The 27,620-nt window shown below is 46.1% G+C and overlaps 1 protein-coding gene across 1 annotated transcript in view; it reads left to right on the forward strand.

The window, feature by feature from the left end:
* The window catches only part of emilin2a (elastin microfibril interfacer 2a), a 54,260-nt gene that overhangs the window by 6,487 nt on the left and 20,153 nt on the right, over nucleotides 1–27,620 (forward strand). Inside the window, exons 3-6 of the mRNA XM_071377559.1 lie at nucleotides 16,337–16,617; nucleotides 16,734–18,058; nucleotides 18,411–19,034; nucleotides 19,635–19,902. Of these exons, the coding sequence (XP_071233660.1) occupies nucleotides 16,337–16,617; nucleotides 16,734–18,058; nucleotides 18,411–19,034; nucleotides 19,635–19,902 (2,498 nt within the window). The remainder of the gene's footprint in view (nucleotides 1–16,336; nucleotides 16,618–16,733; nucleotides 18,059–18,410; nucleotides 19,035–19,634; nucleotides 19,903–27,620) is intronic.

The following is a 27,620-nucleotide window of genomic DNA, read 5'->3' on the forward strand; positions in this document are numbered from 1 at the left end:
AGCCAGTACAGAGACCTTATAACCGGTGTAATGTGTGTTCTCTGTCTGGTCTTGGTCAGTACCCACGCTGCAGCATACTGTATGTATTGCATTTGACCAATAGCTTTCTTGGGTAGACCAGACAGGAGAACATTACAGTAGTCAAGACTGCTTGTAATTAAAGCATGGATGAGTCTCTCTGTATCAGTCTGATTGTAATAAAAGCATGAATGAGTCTCTCTGTATCAGTCTGATTGTAATAAAAGCATGGATGAGTCTCTCTGTATCAGTCTGATTGTAATAAAAGCATGGATGAGTCTCTCTGTATCAGTCTGATTGTAATTGAAGCATGGATGAGTCTCTCTGTATCAGTCTGATTGTAATAAAAGCATGGATGAGTCTCTCTGTATCAGTCTGATTGTAATTAAAGCATGGATGAGTCTCTCTGTATCAGCCTGAGAGAGAAACGACAGCACCTTGGAAATGTTCCTCAGATGTTGAAAAGCGATTATAGGGTCACATTCCTAATGTGTGATTCGAAATGTAGTTCAGAATCTAAAATAACACCTAGGTTTTTTTCCTGGTGTTTCATCTTTATTGCCCGTGAATTAAAATGTTCGGCCAGATTCTCTCTCTGTGCTTTGGCTCCAACAATAAGTACCTCGGTCTTGCCACAACACTGTGACATGTTCACAGTGACGTCATGGTTTTTATTGTAACTTGTAACAGCACTGTTTTGCAACACTTTAGACACATAGTTGGAGTGAAGTTAAATAAGGCGATTTGACGTTTTACCCCCTTGAGAACACCTCTGTCTTGTGAAATCTGTTCTCAAACGGTCATGACTTCATGGAATAAAATGAGAGAGCGCGCGAGCGAGAGGGAGACACGGAGAGGGAGGCACGGAGAGAGAGACACGAAGAGAGAGACACGAAGAGGGAGGGAGGGAGACACGAAGAGGGAGGGAGGGAGAGAGAGACACGAAGAGGGAGGGAGGGAGACACGGAGAGGGAGGGAGGGAGAGAGAGACACGAAGAGGGAGGGAGGGAGACACGGAGAGAGAGACACGAAGAGGGAGGGAGGGAGAGAGAGACACGGAGAGAGAGACACGAAGAGGGAGGGAGGGAGACACAGAGAGGGAGGGAGGGAGACACAGAGAGGAAGGGAGACAAGGAGGGAAGGAGAGAGACAGAGGGATGGAGAGCGAATGAGAGAACGAGAGAGAAAGAGAAAGACACAACAGGACTGGTAAACTATTAGAGAGAGAGACGGAGGGAGGGAGAGAGACAGAGGGAGGGAGAGAGACAGAGAGACAGAGGGAGGGAGAGAGACAGAGGGAGGGAGAGAGACAGAGGGAGGGAGAGAGACGGAGGGAGGGAGAGAGAAGGAGAGAGAAAGAGAAAGACACAAAGGGACTGGTAAACTATAAAAGTTTGCTTTCTTTTTCTAACCCTAACTCCTTTCTCTGCGTGACGGAAAATGATTTGGAAATCCCAGAATCTCCTGGGAGGCAGGTCAGAGAAACCTGAACCCAAGTTTCCGTGAGAGCGATAGGGAGGAGGCATTGGGTTATGGTTAGACAGCTCTGTTTCACTCCTGGACTTTACTTGTTGAGTCTATCTCTTTATCTGTTGCTATCCATCTATCTGTTGCTCTCTCTTTATCTGTTGCTCTCTCTTTATCTGTTGCTCTCTCTTTATCTGTTGCTCTCTCTGTATCTGTTGCTCTCTCTGTATCTGTTGCTCTCTCTTTATCTGTTGCTCTCTCTATCTGTTGCTCTCTCTATCTGTTGCTCTCTCTGTATCTGTTGCTCTCTCTCTATCTGTTGCTCTCTCTCTATCTGTTGCTCTCTCTTTATCTGTTGCTCTCTCTTTATCTGTTGCTCTCTCTTTATCTGTTGCTCTCTCTCTATCTGTTGCTCTCTCTCTATCTGTTGCTCTCTCTTTATCTGTTGCTCTCTCTTTATCTGTTGCTCTCTCTTTATCTGTTGCTCTCTCTTTATCTGTTGCTCTTTCTTTATCTGTTGCTCTCTCTTTATCTGTTGCTCTCTCTCTATCTGTTGCTCTCTCTTTATCTGTTGCTATCCATCTATCTGTTGCTCTCTCTATCTGTTGCTCTCTCTTTATCTGTTGCTCTCTCTCTATCTGTTGCTCTCTCTTTATCTGTTGCTCTCTCTTTATCTGTTGCTCTCTCTGTATCTGTTGCTCTCTCTGTATCTGTTGCTCTCTCTTTATCTGTTGCTCTCTCTTTATCTGTTGCTATCCATCTATCTGTTGCTCTCTCTGTATCTGTTGCTCTCTCTGTATCTGTTGCTCTCTTTATCTGTTGATCTCTCTTTATCTGTTGCTCTCTCTTTATCTGTTTCTCTCTCTTTATCTGTTGCTCTCTCTTTATCTGTTGCTCTCTCTTTATCTGTTGCTCTCTCTTTATCTGTTGCTCTCTCTCTATCTGTTGCTCTCTTTATCTGTTGCTCTCTCTGTATCTGTTGCTCTCTCTTTATCTGTTGCTCTCTCTTTATCTGTTGCTCTCTCTTTATCTGTTGCTCTCTCTCTATCTGTTGCTCTCTCTTTATCTGTTGCTATCCATCTATCTGTTGCTCTCTCTCAATCTGTTGCTCTCTCTCAATCTGTTGCTCTCTCTTTATCTGTTGCTCTCTCTTTATCTGTTGCTCTCTCTGTATCTGTTGCTCTCTCTTTATCTGTTGCTCTCTCTTTATCTGTTGCTATCCATCTATCTGTTGCTCTCTCTGTATCTGTTGCTCTCTCTGTATCTGTTGCTCTCTCTCTATCTGTTGCTCTCTCTTTATCTGTTGCTCTCTCTTTATCTGTTGCTCTCTCTTTATCTGTTGCTCTCTCTGTATCTGTTGCTCTCTCTGTATCTGTTGCTCTCTTTTTATCTGTTGCTCTCTCTTTATCTGTTGCTCTCTCTTTATCTGTTGCTCTCTCTCTATCTGTTGCTCTCTCTCTATCTGTTGCTCTCTCTATCTGTTGCTCTCTCTGTATCTGTTGCTCTCTCTGTATCTGTTGCTCTCTCTTTATCTGTTGCTCTCTCTTTATCTGTTGCTCTCTATTTATCTGTTGCTCTCTCTTTATCTGTTGCTCTCTCTTTATCTGTTGATCTCTCTCTATCTGTTGCTCTCTCTTTATCTGTTGCTCTCTCTTTAACTGTTGCTCTCTCTTTATCTTTTGCTCTCTCTTTATCTGTTGCTCTCTTTATCTGTTGCTCTCTCTTTAACTGTTGCTCTCTCTTTATCTGTTGCTCTCTCTTTATCTGTTGCTCTCTCTTTAACTGTTGCTCTCTCTTTATCTGTTGCTCTCTCTTTATCTGTTGCTATCCATCTATCTGTTGCTCTCTCTTTATCTGTTGCTCTCTTTATCTGTTGCTCTCTCTTTATCTGTTGCTCTCTCTGTATCTGTTGCTCTCTCTGTATCTGTTGCTCTCTTTATCTGTTGCTCTCTCTTTATCTGTTGCTCTCTTTATCTGTTGCTCTCTCTTTATCTTTTGCTCTCTCTTTATCTGTTGCTCTCTCTTTATCTGTTGCTATCCATCTATCTGTTGCTATCCATCTATCTGTTGCTCTCTCTGTATCTGTTGCTCTCTTTATCTGTTGATCTCTCTTTATCTGTTGCTCTCTCTATCTGTTGCTCTCTCTTTATCTGTTGCTCTCTCTTTATCTGTTGCTCTCTCTTTATCTGTTGCTATCCATCTATCTGTTGCTCTCTCTTTATCTGTTGCTCTCTCTTTATCTGTTGCTCTCTCTTTATCTGTTGCTCTCTCTTTATCTGTTGCTCTCTCTGTATCTGTTGCTCTCTCTTTATCTGTTGCTATCCACTATTAGAACTGAATGAGCTAGCCACAATGGGCTTCCTGATTGGATTCAGAGTTGCAGCTCTAATAGTAGAATTCCAGTCAATGTGCACAAGAGGACTATTTCCAAAGCCCCTATGCTTATGAGCACATGTAGCAAAACGATAGCTTGATATTCAACTCTTAATAGGTGGATTCTTTCCAGGAGCTAACAGAGATATCAATGGAAATTAAATTAACAGGCACAGAATTACTATTTGCATATCGCTGTGATTTAATGGCAGTAAATACCTTTTGAGGAGCTTGATTTGATCAGTCATTGCCTCAGAGCTGCCATGTAGTGTTTGGATAGGATCCAGGCACCTAGATGATTATAGTGGATTCCATCCTCCTTATAGAGCATTCTCTCCTTCATTAGGTGTCAAAGTTGTCGACAAAATGTACACCAATGGAGCTGCAGTAGTCACGTAGCCAGTTGTGAAGCTCTAGTAGCTTGCTAAAATGTTCACTACATCGACCCAGCGAGGGCACAGAGCCACAAATTATGGAACGTTTTTTTGTGTCCAGCAGAGACCCAATCAGTACTGTTTCAGCCATTCCGAGCTACCATTCCAAATGGAGTTAAATCTCACATGGACTGCAACAGCCTCAACCTCTGTGTATTGACGTAGAACGGCGGGGCTAGTAATATCCTGTTCTTGTGCCCTCGAGTAGATCATGTTTTTTTTCTCCAGTAACCGAGACATTTGGTACCTTAGAGCTGCCTAAAACAACAGCCGGCGAGATGGGAGAGGAAATACGCCCATTCCTACACCTCGTATGAATCAGGATGACCCGTCGAGGACTGGCGAGAGGCGCCATCTCGCACAGCTGCAACCCTTTGGCACCCGGTTGAAGCATCCCAAAACCAATGAATCCTCATTCACCGTAGCAGCCACCGGAGAGGGAGACAGAATGAACGCGCAGGTACCTCCGGAGCCTCATTCACCGTGGCTTCGGAGAGGGAGACAGAATGAACGTGCAGGTACCTCCGGAGCCTCATTCACCGTAGAAGCCACCGGAGAGGGAGACAGAATGAATGCGCAGGTACCTCCGGAGCCTCATTCCCGGAGAGGGAGACAGAATGAACGCGCAGGTACCTCCGGAGCATCATTCACCGTAGAAGCCACCGGAGAGGGAGACAGAATGAACGCGCAGGTACCTCCGGAGCCTCATTCACCGTAGAAGCCACCGGAGAGGGAGACAGAATGAACGCGCAGGTACCTCCGGAGCCTCATTCACCGTAGAAGCCACCGGAGAGGGAGACAGAACAGGGACGAAGGCACTGGTACCTCTGGATCTGTTCACGAAGTGGAAGCCCCAAGGGATGAAGTTGCTGGAAGCTCTGTTTCCAGGGCAGCGATGCTGTTTGAAGTCTGTATCAGGTCCGGGTTTCCCACCACTAAGGAGGCCCCTATTACCAAAGGCCGCTGCTTTTGACTTCGACGACGAATGAAGTACCTCCATGGCTGGTTGGCAGGGTCGAAAACAGGAACATCCACTAAGTGATCCAGAAGCATCCTACTAACTCCATATTTCAGGGAAGGGGGAGACCCTTTCAGGGAGGGATCCCTGCAGTGCACCGGCCAGTCGGCTGTGGAGAGACGACACAGCACTCCCATCAGTCCAGAGAGGCGTCCAGCTACTGGAGTAGAAGAAAAAGGGAAGTAGATTGGCGTGGATTCCCCAGTCGCTTGTGTAGGTTCGGTACCTCTTTGCTAAGAGTAGCCACTTCGTCTCTGTTGTCCTCTGCAAGTAAACAGTTGGCCCCTCAGAGGGGGGAAGGGCTGACTAGTCCTTTGGCATTAGAGTTTCTACTAGAGGTCGACCGATTATGATTCTTCAACGCCGATACCGATACCGATTATTGGAGGACAAAAAAAGCCGATACCGATTAATCGGCCGATTTAATAAAATAAAAAACGTTTTTTATATATATATATATATATATATACACTGCTCAAAAAAATAAAGGGAACACTTAAACAACACAGTGTAACTCCAAGTCAATCACACTTCTGTGAAATCAAACTGTCCACTTAGGAAGTGTCGTGTCTTTGACTATGCCAGATTGATTGCTATGACATGCTATTCTATAAAATAATTTCTCCTTAATTAATATTACCTGATTGAACTAATCATGTAAATATTAATTAACTTGAGAGGGACACCACAAAATAATATTTATAGAGCTGTTATCTTTCGAATAAACTCTTAAAGATTTAGTAATATTTTACTAAATAGCAGTCACATTAATCGTCATTATATTCAGTCTCATCTGAAAGTTGTAAGTCCTTGATTATCTGCAAGAATCCTGGCTAACAAGTTGAATCAGCAATACAAAATTGGGTTTAATTATTTATTTACTAAATACCTAACTAATCACACAGAATCACACATATACAATTAAATCATAACTTGATCACAAATTACGTGATACAGAAAACGTCCCTAGCGGGCGGAATAGATATGGCAGCTTGTTACACAAAGAAAAGGGGCTGAGTCTTAGTGAAAGAGCGGGAGATTCGAACATAGGCGAGCTGTGCTGTCGTAAATATAGTATCTGATGCATTCTAAATTACCGCCCATTTGAAAAAGAAAATGCAATACATATTTACTCTGAGCTGTGCTTCAGTAGGTTGGTGGTAGATGGACCGTGTCGCCAACCCGAGTCCTCTGTCCTTTGGAGAATGTCTCTGGTAGTCACGGGATACGTGTAGTAACGTTGTGTGTGGAAGACGGGATACTCGGACTGTCCTTCCTAACCTGCGTTTGTAGCAGCTGTTGCCAACTCAACGGCTAGGAGATATCACTTCTGTAGTGAACACGAGTTCAAAGTTCATACCATTCACAATCAAAGTCCATGCTGATGTTGGCCTAGTTCTGTAGTTATTGTCTGAACCATCTTGACATCGGATCGTCATCCAAAATGTACCCGGAACAGGAAGTTATATTCTTGTCACTGGCTTTATATAGTGGAGGTAGAGGGGTGTGTCTGAAAAGTTTATAACCCATGCCTCTTCACAGGGGTGGGCCACTGGTTGAGCTGAGGAAAACTTATGAAAGCACAGATCTCTCATTTGGAAGCTAAATTTACATTTAATCTCTTCGCAAATAATCTCATATTCAAACATTTCAATTAAACCACAATTCCATGTGAATCCGATACCTCTGACATTTATACTTTCCACAGTAGAGTTTATGTCATTCTATCATTGATGAGAATGTGTCAGAGGGCAACCGAACTGACATAATATACCTTAAGTACCACCGCATATGTTCAGTTGGTTGGATTATCAGAATATAGTTCATTTCCCCCCACTTCTGATGTTACCCAGAATCTCTATGTTAACCCATGGGTTTCCTTATGTCACATCAGTTATAGTGGGGAGAGAGAAAAGGGGGGAAAGAGGTATTTATGACTGTCGTAAACCTACCCCCAACCCAACGTCATGACAGAAGCAACACTGATTGACAATAAATTTCACATGCTGTTGTGCAAATGGAATAGACAACAGGTTGAAATTATAGGCAATTAGCAAGACACCCCCAATAAAGGAGTGGTTCTGCAGGTGGTGACCACAGACCACTTCTCAGTTCCTATGCTTCCTGGCTGATGTTTTGGTCACTTTTGAATGTTGGCGGTGCTTTCACTCTAGTGGTAGCATGAGATGGAGTCTACAACCCACACAAGTGGCTCAGGTAGTGCAGCTCATCCAGGATGGCACATCAATGAGAGCTGTGGCAAGAAGGTTTGCTGTGTCTGTCAGCGTAGTGTCCAGAGCATGAAGGCGCTACCAGGAGACAGGCCAGTACATCAGGAGACGTGGAGGAGGCCGTAGGAGGGCAACAACCCAGCAGCAGGACCGCTACCTCCGCCTTTGAGCAGGAGGAGCACTGCCAGAGCCCTGCAAAATGACCTCCAGCAGGCCACAAATGTGCATGTGTCTGCTCAAACAGTCAGAAACAGACTCCATGAGGGTGGTATGAGGGCCCGACGTCCACAGGTGGGGATTGTGCTTACAGCCCAACACCGTGCAGGACGTTTGGCATTTGCCAGAGAACAACAAGATTGGGAAATTCGCCACTGGCGCCCTGTGCTCTTCACAGATGAAAGCAGGTTCACACTGAGCACGTGACAGACGTGACAGAGTCTGGAGACGCCGTGGAGAACGTTCTGCTGCCTGCAACATCCTCCAGCATGACTGGTTTGGCGGTGGGTCAGTCATGGTGTGGGGTGGCATTTCTTTGGGGGGCCGCACAGCCCTCCATGTGCTCGCCAGAGGTAGCCTGACTGCCATTAGGTACCGAGATGAGATCCTCAGACCCCTTGTGAGACCATATGCTGGTGCGGTTGGCCCTGGGTTCCTCCTAATGCAAGACAATGCTAGACCTCATGTGGCTGGAGTGTGTCAGCAGTTCCTGCAAGAGGAAGGCATTGATGCTATGGACTGGCACGCCCGTTCCCCAGACCTGAATCCAATTGAGCACATCTGGGACATCATGTCTCGCTCCATCCACCAACGCCACGTTGCACCACAGACTGTCCAGGAGTTGGCGGATGCTTTAGTCCAGGTCTGGGAGGAGATCCCTCAGGAGACCATCCGCCACCTCATCAGGAGCATGCACAGGCGTTTTAGGGAGGTCATACAGGCACGTGGAGGCCACACACACTACTGAGCGTCATTTTGACTTATTTTAGGGACATTAGATCAAAGGTAGATCAGCCTGTAGTGTGGTTTTCCACTTTAATTTTGAGTGTGACTCCAAATCCAGACCTCCATGGGTTGATACATTTGATTTCCATTGATAGTTTTTGTGTGATTTTGTTGTCAGCACATTCAACTATGTAAAGAAAAAAGTATTTAATAAGAATATTTCATTCATTCAGATCTAGGATGTGTTATTTTAGTGTTCCCTTTATTTTTTTGAGCATTTGTATATATATCATACACACATACACATTTTTGTAATAATGACAATTGCAACAATACTGAATGAACAATGAACACTTTTATTTTAACTTAATATAATACATAAATACACACACACACACACAGCTCTGAAGTGACAATGACATTGAAGAGTCTGCTTAGGAGACAAATACTCTCAACTGTTTGAATAAAAATAGAGTTTAAGTTACCTGTGATGAATGTTGAAAACAAAAACTTTGATTTCTATATGCAGGAAATCCTATTTTAATAATGGGCATGGTAAGAATTGACGACCAAAGTGCGATTCATAATTCTCATGACACCTAGCATCCTATTCCATAGGATATTTTTAGATTCACTTAAAATAAGGTCTGTGTTTCGTGTAGGCTTACACCACCTTGCCAATTTTATAACTGTGTAGATATCCATAGGACAAGGTAACTCTGATCAATATTGGCTAAATATAAGCGAAGATATTTTTTTTTGTAGAGTGGATTTATGAAAATATGTTGACAAACGTTACCTTATCCTAGTGAGATTTACACGGGTAAACCGAGGCGGTTTAAGCCTGCAAGAAACACAGACCTTATTTGAAGTAGATCAAGACATTCTCTATGGAAGACATGAACGGTAAAATAACGAAGGAACCCCTTTCAAGTTCAGCCGCAAGTTATTACAGGAATTATAACGCGTCGACTATTTCTCTCTAAACCATATACCTTTGACTAATCCGGAAACTATCACCTCGAAAACAAAACGTTTATCCCGTTCCGTATTTTATCTAACGGGTGGCATCCATGAGTCTAAATATTCCTGTTACATTGCACAACCTTCAATATTATGTCATAATTACATAAAATTCTGGCAAATTAGTTCGCAAAGAGCCAGGCGGCCCAAACTGTTGCATATACCCTGACTCTGCGTGCAATGAACGCAAGAGAAATGACACAATTTCACCTGGTTAATAATATTGACTGCTAACCTGGATTTCTTTTAGCTAAATATGCAGGTTTAAAAATATATACTTGTGTATTGATTTTCAGAAAGGCATTGATGTTTATGGATAAGTACACATTGGAGCAATGACAGTCATTGATTCATTGTTTTTTATAAGATGAGTTTAATGCTAGCTAGCAATTTACGTTAGCTTACTGCATTCGCGTAACAGGCAGGCTCCTCGTGGAGTGCAATGTAATCAGGTGTTAGAGCATTGGACTAGTTAACTGTAAGGTTGCAAGATTGGATCCCCCGAGCTGACAAGGTTAAAAATCTGTTCCTAGGCCGTCATTGAAAATAAGAATGTGTTCTTAACTGACTTGCCTAGTTAAATAAAGATTAAATAAAGGTGTCATTTTTTTTTTTTTATATATAAATAAATAAATACATCGGCAAATCGGCGCCCAAAAATACCAATTTCCGATTGTTATGAAAACTTGAAATCGGCCCTGATTAATCGGCCATTCCGATTAATCGGTCGACCTCTAGTTTCTACAGTAGAGTAAAGTTTTTTTATTTATTGTAGAGCATAGTTTCTACAGGAGAGAAGAGTTGGTCCTGTACGGCAGGACCAAATCGGAGAGATAGGAGCAAGCCCATGTAATGATTTGTAGGTTTGTAGGTTAGCAGTAAAACCTTGAAATCAGCCCTAGCCTTAACAGGAAGCCAAAGGCTAGCACTGGAGTAATATGATCAAATTTTTTTGGTTCTAGTCAAGATTCTAGCAGCCGTTTTTAGCACTAACTGAAGTGTATTTAGTGCTTTATCCGGGTAGCGGGAAAGTAGAGCATTGCAGTAGTCTAATCCAGAAATGACAAAAGCATTGATTAGCTTTTCTGACATCATTTTTGGACAAAAAGTTCCAGATTATTTGCAATGTTACGAAGATGGATAAAAGCTGTCCTTGAAACAGTCTTGATATGTTCGTCAAAAGAGAGATCAGGATCCAGAGTAACGCCGAGGTCCTTCACAGTTTTATTTGAGACGACTGTACAACCATCAAGATTAATTGTCAGATACAATAGAAGATCTCTTTGTTTCTTGGGACCTAGAACAAGCATCTCTGTTTTGTCCAAGTTTAAAAGTAGAACATTTTCCGCCATCCACTTCCTTATGTCCGAAACAAAGGCTTCCAAGGTAGGAAATTCTGGGGCCTCACCATGTTACATTGAAATGTACAGCTGTGTGTTGTCCGCATAGCAGTGAAAGTTGTGTTTCCGAATGACATCACCAAGAGATGACCAATAGTTTTGTACATTTTCCAGGTCAAGGTTTGGCTTTTTCAAGAGATGCTTTATTACTGCCACTTTTAGTGAGTGTGGTACACATCCGGATAGGGAGTCATTTATTGTTCAACATAGGAGGGCCAAGCACAGGAAGTAGCTCTTTCAGTAGTTTAGTTGGAATAGGGTCCAGTATGCAGCTTGAAGGTTTAGAGGCCGTGACTATTTTTAATGAATGTGTTTTTGGATTCTGGGTTAAACTTGGAACATTGCTGTCCTAGAGACATTTTACATCAGAAGTGAATGGTTATCTGTAGGATGGTGCTGGGTGGACGGGAGGAAGTCACAGGATTGCTGTATGCGATACGGATGGACATCTGTGGATTAGGCAAATGAGGGGTTGAGGTCAGATCAGATCCCCCTTAAGGGAGAAATTATGGTTTATTACCTATTACTTCGTCTTCCTGTCAAACCATAATAGATGTAAGGATTGGAGAGAAGGAGTTCCTACATTTGAGTATATATACTTGTGGTGGTGGAAACATGTTTTGTCTAATGCAGCTGTATTGATCCTCTGGGAAGAATTAAACTTGGTTAAGCTTTCATAGTATCCATTGAGTTATTTACTCTGAGAATTAGAACCTAACAGTGTCGTAGAGATACAGGATTTAAAAAGGTGTGTGTCTCCATTGATTCTAGGTCCTGTCAGTTCTGTGCAGACTCAGGACAACTGAGTTTTGGAGAAATACGCAGATTCAAAGAGGAGTCTGAAATTTGCTTTCAAATGATCATGATCTTTTTGTCAAGAAGTTCATGAATTTATCACTGCTGAAGTGAAAGCCATCCTCTGTTTAGGGATGCTGCTTTGAGACCGTATCAAAAATACATTTTGGAATGTTGTTGTTCTCCTCAATTAGGTTGGAAAAATAGGATGATCGAGTGAGGGCTCTTCGATAATGAACGCCACTGTCTTTCCAAGCTAGTCGGAAGACTTCCAGTTTGGTGAAGCACCATTTCTGTTCCAATTTCCTGGAAGCTTCAGGGCTCAGGTATTTTCTGTATACCAGGGAGCAAATTTTCTTGTGACAAATGTTTTTTTGTATTTTTTAGGGGTTGCGACTGCATCTAGGGTATTACGCTTTAGATCCTCAGTTAAGCGGGGGATATGGTAACTAGTGGAACCAGCAGGAGAGGCCTCATGTGACACAGTAAATTAATCAGGCTTGAGCCATGTTTCAGTCAGGCCAATCACATCAAGATTATGATCAGTGATTAGTTCATTGATTATGACTGCTTTGGACGTGAAGGATCTAACTTAAGTAGCCCTATTTTGAGATGTGAGGTAATCACAATCTCTTTCAATAATGGCAGGAATGGAGGAGGTCTTTATTCCAGTGAGATTGCTAAGGCGAACACCGCCATGTTTAGTTTTGCCCAACCAGTTGCACAGACACAGTCTCAATGGGGATAGTTGAGCTGACTACACTGACTTTTGCTAGCTAACAGCCTGCTGTCCGGCCTGCATCTGATCTCATTGTGGAGCTAGAGGAGTTAGAGCCTTGTCTATGTTGATAGATAAGATGAGAGCACCCCTCCAGCTAGGAGGAAGTCCGTCACTCTTCAGCAGGCCAGGCTTGGTCCTGTTTGTGGGTGAGTCCCAGAAAGAGGGCCAATTATCTACAAATTCTATCTTTTGGGAGGGGCAGAAAACAGTTTTCAACCAGCGACTTAGTTGTGTGCTGTAGAGCTCATCACTCCCCCTAACTGGGAGGGGGCCAGAGACAATTACTCGATGCCGACACATTTTTCTAGCTGATTTACACTCTGAAGCTATGTTGCGCTTGGTGCAACATCGTTGGTGCCGACGTGGATAACAATATCCCTATACTCTCTACACTCGCCATTTTTATCCTTAGCCAGCAGCATCTTCAGATTAGCCTTTACGTTCATAGCCCTGCCCCCTAGTGAACAGTGTATGATCGCTGGATGATTCTTTTAAGTCTAATATTGTGGGTAATGTCATCGCCAATGACTCAGGTTTTCAATTTGTCAGAGCTAATAGTGGAAGGCTTCAGCGGCTCCCTGTAATGGATGGAGGAGAGACCTGCTCAGCCTCTGACTCCAACTCGTTGCTTAATGGAGAGAACCGGTTAAAAGTTTCTGTCGGCAAATGAGCAACACCGGTTGAGCAGCGTTTCTTTCCAGAGTCCGGCTGCGGGGATTTATACTAGTATTTTTATTCAACCTTTATTTCAAATCAAATTAATCAAATCAAACTTTATATTCCACATGCGCTGAATACGTGTACGTAATATAAGTGTTAGATTTTACCGTTAAATGCTTACTTACAAGCCCTTAAGCAACAGGGCAGTTCAAGAAGAAGAAAAGATTTACCAAGTAGACTAAAATAAAAAGTAATAATAAAAAGTAACACAATAAGAATAACAAGGCTATATACAGGGGGCACCGGTACCGAGTCAGTGTGCAGGGGTACAGGCTAGTTGAGGTAATCTGTACATGTAGGTGGGGGCAAAGTGACTATGCATAGCTAACAAACAGTAAGTAGCAGCAGTGTACAAGGGGGGGTGTCAATGTAAATTGTCTGGTGGCGATTTTTATGAATTGTTCAGCGGTCTAATGGCTTGGGGGTAGAAGCTGTTGAGGAGCCTTTTGGTCCTAGACTTGGTGCTCCGGTACTGCTTGCCGTGCGGTAGCAGAGTAAACAGTATGTAACTTGAGTGACCGGAGTCTCTGACAATTTTATGGGCTTTCCACTGACACCGCCTATTATATAGGTCCTGGATGGCAGGAAGCTTGACCCCACGTACTGGGCCATTCGCACTACCCTCTGTAGCGCCTTACGGTCAGATGCCGAGCAGTTGCCATACCAGGCGGTGATGCAACTGGTCAGGATGCTCTCAATGGTGCAGCTGTAGAACCTTTTGAGGATCTGGGGGCCCATGCCAAATCTTTTCAGTCTCCTGAGGGGGAAAAGGATTTGTTGTGCCCTCTTCACGACTGTCTTGGTATGTTTGGAACATGATAGTTTTTTGGTGATGTGAACACCAATGAACTTGAAACTCTCGACCTGCTCCACTACAGCCCCGTCGATGGTAATGGGGGCCTGTTCAGCCCGCCTTTTCCTGTAGTCCACGATCAACTCCTTTGTCTTGCTCACATTGAGGGAGAGGTTGTTGTCCTGGTACCACACTGCCAGTTCTCTGTCCTCCTCACTATAGGCCATCTCATCGTTGTCGGTGATCAGGCCTACCACAGTTGTGTCGTCAGCAAACTTAACGATGGTGTTGGAGTCATGTTTGGCCACCCAGTCATGAGTGAACAGGGAGTACAGGAGGGGACTAAGTACACACACCTGAGGGGCCCCAATGTTGAGGATCAGCGTGGCAGATGTGTTGTTGCCTACATTTACCACCTGGGGGCAGCCCGTCAGGAAGTCCAGGATCTAGTTACTAGGCAAGTCAGTTAAGAACTTCTCTGGGATAGGTGGGACGGTAGTGTCCCACTTGGCCAAAATCCAGAAAAAATATAGCGCTCCAAATTCAAATATTTTACTATAACAATCAATCTTTCATGAAATCACACATGAAAGACACCAAATTAAAGCTACACATGTTGTAAATCCAGCCAACATGTCTGATTTCAAAAAGGATTTACGGGGAAAGCACACCAAACAATTATGTTAGCTCAGTACATAGCCACAGAAAAACACAGCCATTTTCCCAGCAAAAGATAGTAGTCACAAAAAGCAGAAATACAGATAAAATTAATCACTAAACTTTGATGATCTTCATCAGATGACACTCATAGGACATCATGTTACACAATACATTTATGTTTTGTTTGATAATGTGCATATTTATATCCACAAATCTCGGTTTACATTGGCGCCATGTTCAGAAATGCCTCCAAAATATCCAGAGTAATTGCAGAGAGCCACGTCAAATAACAGAAATACTCATCATAAACTATGATGAAAGATACATGTTTTACACAGAATTAAAGATACACTTGTTCTTAATGCAACCGCTGTGTCAGATTAAAAAAAAACTTTACGTAAAAAGCACACCATGCAATAATCTGAGAGGGCGCTCAGATTTAACAACCTTTTTCCGCCATGTTGGAGTCAACAGAAATACGAAGTGACATCATAAATATTTCCTTACCTTTGATTATGTTCATCAGAATGCACTGCCAGGAATCCTAGTTCCACAATAAATCGTTCTTTTGTTCGATAATGTCCATTACTTATGTCCAATTAGCTACTTTTGCTAGCATGTGTAGTACACGTGTCCAAACGCTCACGCAGATGCGGGCAAACGTCGGACGAAAACTTCAAAAAAGTTATATTACAAGTCGAATAAACTGGTCAAACTTAGTAGAGAATCAATCTTCAGGATGTTGTTATCATATATATCCAATAACGTTCCAACCGGAGCATTCCTTCATGTCTGTATAAGTTATGGAACACAAGGCGATATCATGAGGAAAGCGCATGACCAGGAACTGGCAATCTGCCAGACCAATGACTGAAACACCTCCCATCCGGCCCCACATCACACTAGAGGCTTCATTCAGCGTTCTACAGACTGTTGACATCTAGTGGAAGGTGTAGGAAGTGCAAACAGATCCAAATATTACAGGGAATTGAATAGGCAATGACTTTAACATCGACCAGTCTCAGAATTCTCACTTCCTGTTTGGATTTTTTCTCAGGTTTTTGCCTGCCATATGAGTTCTGTTATACTCACAGACATCATTCAAACAGTTTTAGAAACGTCAGAGTGTTTTCTATCCAATAGTAATATTAATATGCATATATTAGCATCTGGGACAGAGTAGGAGACAGTTCACTATGGGCACGCAATTCATCCAAAAGTGAAAATGCTGCCCCCTATATCAAAGAAGTTAAGATCAAATTCTTATTTACAATGATGTCCTACCCCGGCCGAACCCAGACAACGCTGGGCCAATTGTGCGCCGCCCAATCATGGCCGGATGCAGCTTAACCCTAACGCCTCTTGCACTGAGATGCAGTGTCTTAGACCAGTCAAGCTACTATCTGTACTTACTGGTGGCACAGACCCTGTTTCATCCTCTCCTACACCTACATTACCATAACGACTGCATCTGATGTTGGGCTTGCAACACGTCTATCCTTTTAAGGTTAGCATCAGTTTGTAATATTCTCAACAAAGATTCTATTATCAAAAGAGAAATAATGTCATAGACTTAAGTAGAAACTTTGAAGACGTGTTTGTCTTTGTGTGTTTGTGCGTGCCTGCGTTTGTGTGCGTGTGTGTGTACGCACTTACAGGTTTGTCCTGCCTTCTCTCCCAGGTATCGGACGCGGTTCCGGCCGGCCTATAAGATCGCCTATAAGACGGTGACAGACCTGGAGTGGAGGTGTTGCCCTAGTTACCAGGGACCAGACTGCTCTGAGCTGAAGGCTGCTCCTAACAGACAGACAGTACCAGCAGGGTCACAGCCACCCCAAACCCAGTACCCTAACAGACAGATCGTACCAGCAGGGTCACAGCCCCACCAGACCCAAAACTCTGGGGAAGCACCACACTACCCCCAGACCAGATCCATCCCTGGACAGACCAGACACCCACAGAGTAAGATACTTGACAACATGACATGTTGCTGCTTTCTCAATCCTCTTCTTAGAGATGGATTCGTATATGAAGTGTGTTAATGTGTTGTATTGACTTAACTGTGTCCTCTGTCTCAGGGCCAGAGAGGAGGGAGACGGGGGTGTACGAGGGGAGGCATGGAGGAGCAGACAGAGACAGGGTGCGTCTCCTGGAGGGGGAGGTGCAGCGCCTCTCCCAAACAGTGGGGGCGCTGCAGGATGCGATGACTGGGCTGAGCTCCACTCTGAGATCTGACCTGCAGGAGGACACCTCCAAGATGTTGGTCTCCCTGCTCAACAACCTCCGCGCTGTGACCCCCGACAGTGTCCACGCCCCCGATATAGAGCAGGCCGCAGTACCATCAGACAACCACCAGGGGTCAGTGATCGACGGGCACCAGGCCACCAGGGGCCCAGTCCAGGGGGACAGGGGGCTGGAAAAGGTCCTGGCCAGGTTGGATGATGTCAACACCTCTCTGAAGAGTAAAGAAGAGGCTCTGGCGGAGCTGAGAGGTACCGTGACCTCACACAGCGGTCATATCCGCCTGCTGCTTGATGCCTCTCAGACACAGCAAGACCCTGTTGGGGGTGGAGCCCCTGCTGACCTGGAGGAGCTACTAGAGAAATACATGGACAGGCAGCTGGGCTTCCTGAGGAAGAACATGGAGGACAGCATGGAGAGAACGATAGAGGAGAAGATAGGGAAGGAGGTGGAGAAGCTGCAGAAATCCTGTGATGGAAGGATCCAGTTGATGGAGAGGAGGTGTGAGGAGGAGCGGGAGAGTGGACTGCTCAGTCTGACTGAGATGGTGGACAAGGAGGAGCAGCTAAAGGAAGAGATCAGGGAGTTGAGACTGGACATCACTGCTTCCGACCAGCCCGGCCGGACACTCAGACAGACTGACCCCAAACCTAATGTTAGACAGACTGATCCCAAACCCAGCCTTAGACAAACTGCCCCTGCCAGACAGACCGACCTGGCTAGACAGGATAACCAGCCTCCAGGTATCCTACCAGCTGTCCAGCGTGGTGACCTCTCTGACCTGTGGAGGGAGCTGGAGCGTGTGGCGGAAGCCCATCGCGTCCTGAATGCCCGCATGGACAATGAGCTGCAGTACCTGTCCTCTCCACGGGGGGAGCTAGAGGGAAAGGGGTTAGAGATGGAGGGGTTAGGACTAGAGGGAGAGGTGGGGTCTCGGCTGGAGGAGTTAGAGGCGCGTCTGAATGTGACAGAGCAGAACGCGGAGGTCCACTGTTTCTACGTGGAGGAGAAGCTGACCCGGGCAGTAGCCGAGCAGGGGACGGAGCTACGACAGCTGCTGGAGGAACGAGTAAACGTACTGGAAGACCAGTTTACCACCATGCTGGTCGAGATGAACAACGAGTCATATCCTGTTGGAGGAGGAGGGAGCGTGGACCTTCAGGTACTGTAGGTAGACAACTAGGGTAGAGGAAGACCAGTTTTTGGAACGTTGTTGGTTTTAATCCCAGACCTGGTGATAGAAAGTGGGAGATGATCTGGCAACCGGAGGGCTGCTGGTTTTAATCCCAGACCTGGTGATAGAAAGTGGGAGATGATCTGGCAACCGGAGGGCTGCTGGTTTTAATCCCAGACCTGGTGATAGAAAGTGGGAGATGATCTGGCAACCGGAGGGCTGCTGGTCTCAGATCCCAGGTCTCCAGCCATTGTACACTTGAGGAGCGCTGCACTGCACATGGCAGTGTGTTTGTATTATGTGTCCATGGTAACAGATTCTGTTTTGTTCTCTTCTGCAGGCTGAGCTGAACAACAACAAGTTTCTTCTGCAGGGTCTGGATGACAAGGTGACCGCTGTGGCTGAGCTCTGTGCTACCGGCTGTGGTGGAGGACCTAACACCGGAGGGTTTCCCAACACCAACCCTGGAGCTTCCTCCCACCCTGTAGTTCTGGACAGTGTGGTGAAGGACCTGAAGCTCTGTTGTAACGATCTGGATATTCTCCACACGGATGTGACGGCCAACTCTGACAAACTGAGAGAGCTGGAGGAGATTATAGACAGGCAAATGGCAGGGCAGAAGCGGAGCTTTAAGACGGTGGAGGACCTCCAGAGGGGGATGGTAATCCTGCAGGACAACGTGGGGGGTCTGGGGGGGGCAGTGACAGGGCTGGGGGACTCTCTGAGCAGGTACACCCAGGACCTCACCAGGATTAACACCACCTACAACACCTGCTGCCAGGTTGGGGCAGGGGTCAAAGCAGGGGCCCGGCCAGGGGAAGGGTTAGGTGGGTTTGGTGCCACTACCATCGGTCCAGGCAGGATCCAGAGTGCATCTGATGGTGTAATGGTCCCCAGAGGAGAGGTGGAGGGAAGCAGCCAGGTGGAGGAGCTGAGAACCAAACTGGACAGCCTCACTAACCAGGTAGTTATCTAGTAGTCTGTTATCTTATGAACCAGTTATCTAGTAGTCCATTATCTCACTAACCAGGTAGTTATCAGGAAGTCCGTTATCTCACCAACCAGGTAGTTATCTAGTAATCAGTTATCTCACTAACCAGGTAGTTATCGATTAGTCTGTTATGTCACTAACCAAGTAGTTATCTAGTTGTACGTTATCTCACTAACCAGGTAGTTATCCAGTAATCAGATATCTCACTAACCTGGTAGTTATCTAGTAGTCTGTTATCTAACTAACCTGGTAGTTATCTAGTAGTATGTTGTCTCACTAACCAGGTAGTTATCTAGTAATCAGTTATCTCACTAACCAGGTAGTTATCTAGTTGTACGTTATCTCACTAACCAGTTAGTTATCTAGTAGTCTGTTATCTCACTAACCAGGTCGCTATCTAGTAGTCTGTTACGTCACTAGCCAGTTAGTTATCTAGTAGTCTGTTATCTCACTAGACAGTTAGTTATCTAGTAGTCAGTTATTAGTTAGTGGTTTACACTGTTATCTGTGTTGATATCTTGTTGTAATTTCATTGACATCCACAAATATTAAGATTGCTCTTCTTCTTTTTAGGTGCAGACAGAGCTTCAGCGTTGCTCTGGTGTGTCTGGGGTGGAGGGGCGTGTCCAGCGCCTGGAGAAAGTGTGTGTTCAGCTGGACGGGGTGTCGGCCAGGGTGCGGGGGGTGAAGGAGGGGTTGGAGAAGCACGTCGCTGGGCTGTGGCACCACGTCAGCCGGGTCAACACCATGCTGGAAAGACAGGCTGCTGACATCACCACCCTAGAGACCTCCCTAAAGACACTACAGACCAGGAGCACTGACACCAACGCCAGGGAGACAGGTCAGTAGTATACTGCGGATGATGGATGGATGAATGGAGGGATTTGTTACTGTGTAGTTTCATTTATTTGTACCAAAGAAAACAAGTGATCAACAACAATACAGATAAAACTTATAAATAAACGGTGTGCAGGTGTAGTTGGAAGCTCAGGGGCTTGTATAAAAACCACAGCACAGTAAACTATATACAATACATACAGTTGAAGTCGGAAGTTTACATACACCTTAGCCAAATACATTTAAACTCAGTTTTTCACTATTCCTGACATTTAATCCTAGTTAACATTCCATGTCTTAGGTCAGTTAGGATCACCACTTTATTTAAAGAATGTGAAATGTCAGAATAATAGTAGAGAGAATGATTTATTTCAGCTTTTATTTCTTCATCACCCAGTGGGTCAGACGTTTACATACACTCAATTAATATTTGGTAGCATTGCCTTTAAACTGTTTAACTTGGGTCAAACGTTTTGGGTAGCCTTACACAAGCTTCCCACAATAAGTTCGGTGAATTTTGGCCCATTCCTCCTGACAGAGCTGGTGTAACTGAGTCAGGTTTGTAGGCCTCATTGCTCGCACACGCTTTTTCAGTTCTGCCCACAAATGTTCTATAGGATGGAGGTCAGGGCTTTGTGATGGCCACTCCAATACCTTGACTTTGTTGTTCTGAAGCCATTTTGCCACAACTTTGGAAGTATGTTTGGGGTCATTGGCCATTTGGAAGACCCATTTGCGACCAAGCTTTAACTTCCGGACTGATGTCTTGAGATGTTGCTTCAATACATCCACATAATTTTCCTACCTCATGATGCCATCTATTTTGTGAAGTGCACCAGTCCCTCCTGCAGCAAAGCACCCCCACAACATGATGCTGCCACCCCCGTGTTTCACGGTTGGGATGGTGTTCTTCGGCTTGCAAGCATCCCCCTTTTTCCTCCAAACATAACGATGGTCATTATGGCCAAACAGTTCTATTTTTGTTTCATCAGACCAGAGGACATTTCTCCAAAAAGTACGATCTTTGTCCCCATGTGCAGTTGTAAACTGTAGTCTTGCTTTTTTATGGTGGTTTTGGAGCAGTGGCTTCTTCCTTGCTGAGCGGCCTTTCAGGTTATGTCAGTATAGGACTCGTTTTACTGTGGATATAGATACTTTTGTACCTGTTTCCTCCAGCATCTTCACAAGGTCCTTTGCTGTTGTTCTGGGATTGATTTGCACTTTTGGCACCAAAGTACGTTCATCTCTAGGAGACAGAACGCGTCTCCTTACTGAGCGGTATGATGGCTGCATAGTGTTTATACTTGCATACTATTGTTTGTACAGATGAACGTGGTACCTTCAGGCGTTTGGGAATTCCTCCCAAGGATGAACCAGACTTGTGGAGGTCTACAATTTTTTTTCTGAGGTCTTGGCTGATTTCTTTTGATTGTTTCTATGATGTCAAGCAATGAGGCACTGAGTTTGAAGGTAGGCCTTGAAATACATCCACAGGTACACCTCCAATTGACTCAAATTATGTCAATTAGCCTATCAGAAGCTTCTAAAGCCATGACATCATTTTCTGTAATTGTTCAAGCTGTTTAAAGGCACAGTCAACATAGTGTATGTAAACTTCTGACCCACTGGAACTGTGATACAGTGAATTATAAGTGAAATAATCTGTCTGAAAACATTTGTTGGAAAAATGACTTGTGTCATGCACAAAGTAGATGTCCTAACTGACTTACCAAAACTATAGTTTGTCAACAAGACATTTGTGGAGTGGTTGAAAAACGAGTTTTAATGACTCCAACCTAAGTATATGTAAACTTCTGACTTCAACTGTAAGTACAAAAATGTAAAGCTTTGTTAAAACAGATAACAAAACCTACTAATTATAAATGTACAAATTAACTGATCAGTAATCACAAAGAATTGTTTTATTTTTTGCATTTTAAATGTGAGTGTGTCAGAGTTAGGCTATATGGAGGAGATTACTGAGTAGTTTGGTTCATCAAGCTGACCTCCCAGTCTTCATAGAGGAGATTACTGAGTGGTTAGAGGGGGAGACAGGTAGCCTAGTGGTTTCAGGGGGGAGGCAGGTAGCCTAGTGGTTAGAGGGGGGAGGCAGGTAGCCTAGTGGTTAGAGGGGGGAGGCAGGTATCCTAGGCTATATACAGGGTGTACCGGTACATAGTCAATGTGGAGGCTATATACAGGGGGTACCGGTACAGAGTCAATGTGGAGGCTATATACAGGGGGTACCGGTACAGAGTCAATGTGGAGGCTATATACAGGGTGTTACGGTACAGAGTCAATGTGGAGGCTATATACAGGGTGTTACGGTACAGAGTCAATGTGGAGGCTATATACAGGGTGTTACGGTACAGAGTCAATGTGGAGGCTATATACAGGGGGTACCGATACAGAGTCAATGTGGAGGCTATATACAGGGGGTACCGGTACAGAGTCAATGTGGAGGCTATATACAGGGTGTTACGGTACAGAGTCAATGTGGAGGCTATATACAGGGGGTACCGGTACAGAGTCAATGTGGAGGCTATATACAGGGTGTACCGGTACAGAGTCAATGTGGAGGCTATATACAGGGGGTACCGGTACAGAGTCAATGTGGAGGCTATATACAGGGTGTACCGGTACAGAGTCAATATGGAGACTATATACAGGGGGTACCGGTACAGAGTCAATATGGAGACTATATACAGGGGGTACCGGTACAGAGTCAATATGGAGACTATATACAGGGGGTACCGGTACAGAGTCAATGTGCGGGGGCACCGGTTAGTCGAGGTAATTGAGGTAATATGTACATGTAGGTAGAGTTAAAGTGACTATGCATAGATAATAACAGAGAGTAGTAGTAGCGTAAAGGGGGGGGGGGGGGGCAGCAATGTAAATAGTCTGGGTAGCCATTTGATTAGTTGTTCAGGAGTCTTATGGCTTGGGGGGTAGAAGCTGTTTAGAAGCCTCTTGGACATAGACTTGGCGCTCCGGTACCGCTTGCCGTGCGGTAGTAGAGAGAACAGTCTATGACTAGGGTGGCTGGAGTCTTTGACAATTTTTAGGGCCTTCCTCTGACACCACCTGGTATAGAGGTCCTGGATGGCAGGAAGCTGGTATAGAGGTCCTGGACGGCAGGAAGCTTGGCCCCTGTGACCAAGTATTGCTTGGGTGGATGGAGGGATTCATTAATTAATTGGGGTGTTGGGTCCTAGACCGTCTAGATAATTAACAGGGATAGATGGAAAAATGAGCTCAGTTTGAAAGACGCAGAGTCTGTTTTAGTGTCATTGTTCCACTCTCAGCTCCTCCTAAAGCCTGTGACCTGCAGATAGCTGTGTCAATATGGGCTACGGAGATAAAGTCATATTAGAGACATGGATAACTGGAAAACGAATATGCAGCCAGCGACGTGTTTCCGCTCTGAAGAAGCTGTTTTCTGGAAGTAATCCCCTGTATGGAGCGCTTGGACATGGAGAGGTTCAATCTGATTGGTTTAGATGTGAGGAAGTGGACGAATGTAAGGAATAGGCCATAGGGTTGTGTTTAGCCACGGGGACGGAATGTAAGTGTGCTTGGTTTAACTGATGAAGAGGTTTTTAAAGGTTAATATGAAGCTCCATGCTGGGCCTCATGGAGAGGGTCTCCTCCTGTCCCCCTGTCTGTGTGTCCTGCTGGGCCTCATGGAGAGGGTCTCCTCCTGTCCCCCTGTCTGTGTGTCCTGCTGGGCCTCATGGAGAGGGTCTCCTCCTGTCCCCCTGTCTGTGTGTCCTGCTGGGCCTCATAGAGAGGGTCTCCTCCTGTCCCCCTGTCTGTGTGTCCTGCTGGGCCTCATGGAGAGGGTCTCCTCCTGTCCCCCTGTCTGTGTGTCCTGCTGGGCCTCATAGAGAGGGTCTCCTCCTGTCCCCCTGTCTGTGTGTCCTGCTGGGCCTCATGGAGAGGGTCTCCTCCTGTCCCCCTGTCTGTGTGTCCTGCTGGGCCTCATGGAGAGGGTCTCCTCCTGTCCCCCTGTCTGTGTGTCCTGCTGGGCCTCATGGAGAGGGTCTCCTCCTGTCCCCCTGTCTGTGTGTCCTGCTGGGCCTCATGGAGAGGGTCTCCTCCTGTCCCCCTGTCTGTGTGTCCTGCTGGGCCTCATGGAGAGGGTCTCCTCCTGTCCCCCTGTCCTGCTGGGCCTCATAGAGAGGATCTCTCTCTATAGTAGTCAAAACTGTGGAGACATCCCAGCTCCAGGCCTCTGTCATGACATCACAGCTGAGGAGAGAGCATCTGGATTGGGGTGTGGAGCCATGAGTCTCCCCTAGTTCCCTGAACTCTGCCTCTCTTCTCACCTCACCCTGAACAGACAGAGTGCAGGGAGAGGAGGAGGCTGGGGTGGTGAGGGGAGCAGAGAGAGAGTGTGCAGGGAGAGGAGGAGGCTGGGGTGGTGAGGGGAGCAGAGAGAGAGTGTGCAGGGAGAGGAGGAGGCTGGGGTGGTGAGGGGAGCAGAGAGAGAGAGTGCAGGGAGAGGAGGAGGCTGGGTGGTGAGGGGAGCAGAGAGAGAGAGTGCAGGGAGAGGAGGAGGCTGGGTGGTGAGGGGAGCAGAGAGAGAGAGTGCAGGGAGAAGAGGAGGCTGGGGTGGTGAGGGGAGCAGAGAGAGAGAGTGCAGGGAGAGGAGGAGGTTGGGGTGGTGAGGGGAGCAGAGAGAGAGAGTGCAGGGAGAGGAGGAGTTTGGGGTGGTGAGGGGAGCAGAGAGAGAGAGTGCAGGGAGAGGAGGAGGCTGGGTGGTGAGGGGAGCAGAGAGAGAGAGTGCAGGGAGAAGAGGAGGCTGGGGTGGTGAGGGGAGCAGAGAGAGAGAGTGCAGGGAGAGGAGGAGGTTGGGGTGGTGAGGGGAGCAGAGAGAGAGAGTGCAGGGAGAGGAGGAGGCTGGGGTGGTGAGGGGAGCAGAGAGAGAGTGTGCAGGGAGAGGAGGAGGCTGGGGTGGTGAGGGGAGCAGAGAGAGAGAGTGCAGGGAGAGGAGGAGGCTGGGTGGTGAGGGGAGCAGAGAGAGAGAGTGCAGGGAGAGGAGGAGGCTGGGTGGTGAGGGGAGCAGAGAGAGAGAGTGCAGGGAGAAGAGGAGGCTGGGGTGGTGAGGGGAGCAGAGAGAGAGAGTGCAGGGAGAGGAGGAGGCTGGGGTGGTGAGGGGAGCAGAGAGAGAGTGTGCAGGGAGAGGAGGAGGCTGGGGTGGTGAGGGGAGCAGAGAGAGAGTGTGCAGGGAGAGGAGGAGGCTGGGGTGGTGAGGGGAGCAGAGAGAGAGAGTGCAGGGAGAGGAGGAGGCTGGGTGGTGAGGGGAGCAGAGAGAGAGAGTGCAGGGAGAGGAGGAGGCTGGGTGGTGAGGGGAGCAGAGAGAGAGAGTGCAGGGAGAAGAGGAGGCTGGGGTGGTGAGGGGAGCAGAGAGAGAGAGTGCAGGGAGAGGAGGAGGTTGGGGTGGTGAGGGGAGCAGAGAGAGAGAGTGCAGGGAGAGGAGGAGTTTGGGGTGGTGAGGGGAGCAGAGAGAGAGAGTGCAGGGAGAGGAGGAGGCTGGGTGGTGAGGGGAGCAAAGAGAGAGAGTGCAGGGAGAGGAGGAGGCTGGGTGGTGAGGGGAGCAGAGAGAGAGAGTGCAGGGAGAGGAGGAGGTTGGGGTGGTGAGGGGAGCAGAGAGAGAGAGTGCAGGGAGAGGAGGAGGCTGGGGTGGTGAGGGGAGCAGAGAGAGAGTGCAGGGAGAGGAGGAGGCTGGGGTGGTGAGGGGAGCAGAGAGAGAGTGCAGGGAGAGGAGGAGGCTGGGGTGGTGAGGGAAGCAGAGAGAGAGAGTGCAGGGAACTAGGCTCCACACCCCAATCCAGATGCTCTCTACTCAGCTGTGATGTCATGACAGAGGCCTGGAGCTGGGATGTCTCCACAGTTCTAACTGTAGAAAGTGAATTTCCTTTCAGTCAAACTGAGACCTTACTACCACACTCAGTGGGGGGAAAAGTACCCAACTGTCATACTTGAGTAAAAGTGAAAATGCCTTAATAGAAAATGACTCAAGTAAAAGTGAAAGTCACCCAGTAAAATACTACTTAAGTAAAAATCGAAAAGTATTTGGTTTTAAATATACTTAAGTATCAAAAGTAAAAGTATAAATAATTTCAAATTCCTTATATTAAGCAAAGCAGACGGCACCATTTTCTTGTTATTTTAATGTACGTATAGCCAGGTTCACACTCCAACACTCAGACATTATTTACAAACTAAGCATGTGTGTAGTAAGGGTTAGCTGGGTGTAGTTAGGGTTAGTGTTAGCTGGGTGTAGTAAGGGTTAGTGTTAGCTGGGTGTAGTAAGGGTTAGCTGGGTGTAGTAAGGGTTAGTGTTAGCTGGGTGTAGTTAGGGTTAGTGTTAGCTGGGTGTAGTAAGGGTTAGCTGGGTGTAGTTAGGGTTAGTGTTAGCTGGGTGTAGTAAGGGTTAGTGTTAGCTGGGTGTAGTAAGGGTTAGCTGGGTGTAGTAAGGGTTAGTGTTAGCTGGGTGTAGTTAGGGTTAGTGTTAGCTGGGTGTAGTTAGGGTTAGTGTTAGCTGGGTGTAGTAAGGGTTAGTGTTAGTGTTAGCTGGGTGTAGTAAGGGTTAGTGTTAGCTGGGTGTAGTAAGGGTTAGTGTTAGCTGGGTGTAGTAAGGGTTAGTGTTAGCTGGGTGTAGTAAGGGTTAGTGTTAGCTGGGTGTAGTAAGGGTTAGTGTTAGCTGGGTGTAGTAAGGGTTAGTGTTAGCTGGGTGTAGTTAGGGTTAGTGTTAGCTGGGTGTAGTAAGGGTTAGGGTTAGCTGGGTGTAGTAAGGGTTAGTGTTAGCTGGGTGTAGTAAGGGTTAGTGTTAGCTGGGTGTAGTTAGTGTTAGTGTTAGGGTTAGCTGGGTGTAGTAAGGGTTAGTGTTAGCTGGGTGTAGTAAGGGTTAGTGTTAGTGTTAGCTGGGTGTAGTAAGGGTTAGTGTTAGCTGGGTGTAGTAAGGGTTAGTGTTAGCTGGGTGTAGTTAGGGTTAGTGTTAGCCGGGTGTAGTTAGGGTTAGTGTTAGCTGGGTGTAGTAAGGGTTAGGGTTAGTGTTAGCTGGGTGTAGTAAGGGTTAGTGTTAGCTGGGTGTAGTAAGGGTTAGCTGGGTGTAGTTAGGGTTAGTGTTAGCTGGGTGTAGTAAGGGTTAGTGTTAGCTGGGTGTAGTTAGGGTTAGTGTTAGCTGGGTGTAGTTAGGGTTAGTGTTAGCTGGGTGTAGTAAGGGTTAGCTGGGTGTAGTAAGGGTTAGCTGGGTGTAGTAAGGGTTAGTGTTAGTGTTAGCTGGGTGTAGTAAGGGTTAGTGTTAGCTGGGTGTAGTAAGGGTTAGTGTTAGCTGGGTGTAGTTAGGGTTAGTGTTAGCTGGGTGTAGTAAGGGTTAGTGTTAGCTGGGTGTAGTAAGGGTTAGGGTTAGCTGGGTGTAGTAAGGGTTAGTGTTAGCTGGGTGTAGTTAGGGTTAGTGTTAGCTGGGTGTAGTTAGGGTTAGTGTTAGTGTTAGCTGGGTGTAGTAAGGGTTAGTGTTAGTGTTAGCTGGGTGTAGTTAGGGTTAGTGTTAGCTGGGTGTAGTTAGGGTTAGTGTTAGTGTTAGCTGGGTGTAGTAAGGGTTAGTGTTAGTGTTAGCTGGGTGTAGTCAGGGTTAGTGTTAGTGTTAGCTGGGTGTAGTCAGGGTTAGTGTTAGTGTTAGCTGGGTGTAGTCAGGGTTAGTGTTAGTGTTAG

This window comes from Salvelinus alpinus, chromosome 30, assembly GCF_045679555.1.
Source record: "Salvelinus alpinus chromosome 30, SLU_Salpinus.1, whole genome shotgun sequence".
Classification (NCBI taxonomy): Eukaryota; Metazoa; Chordata; class Actinopteri; order Salmoniformes; family Salmonidae; genus Salvelinus; species Salvelinus alpinus.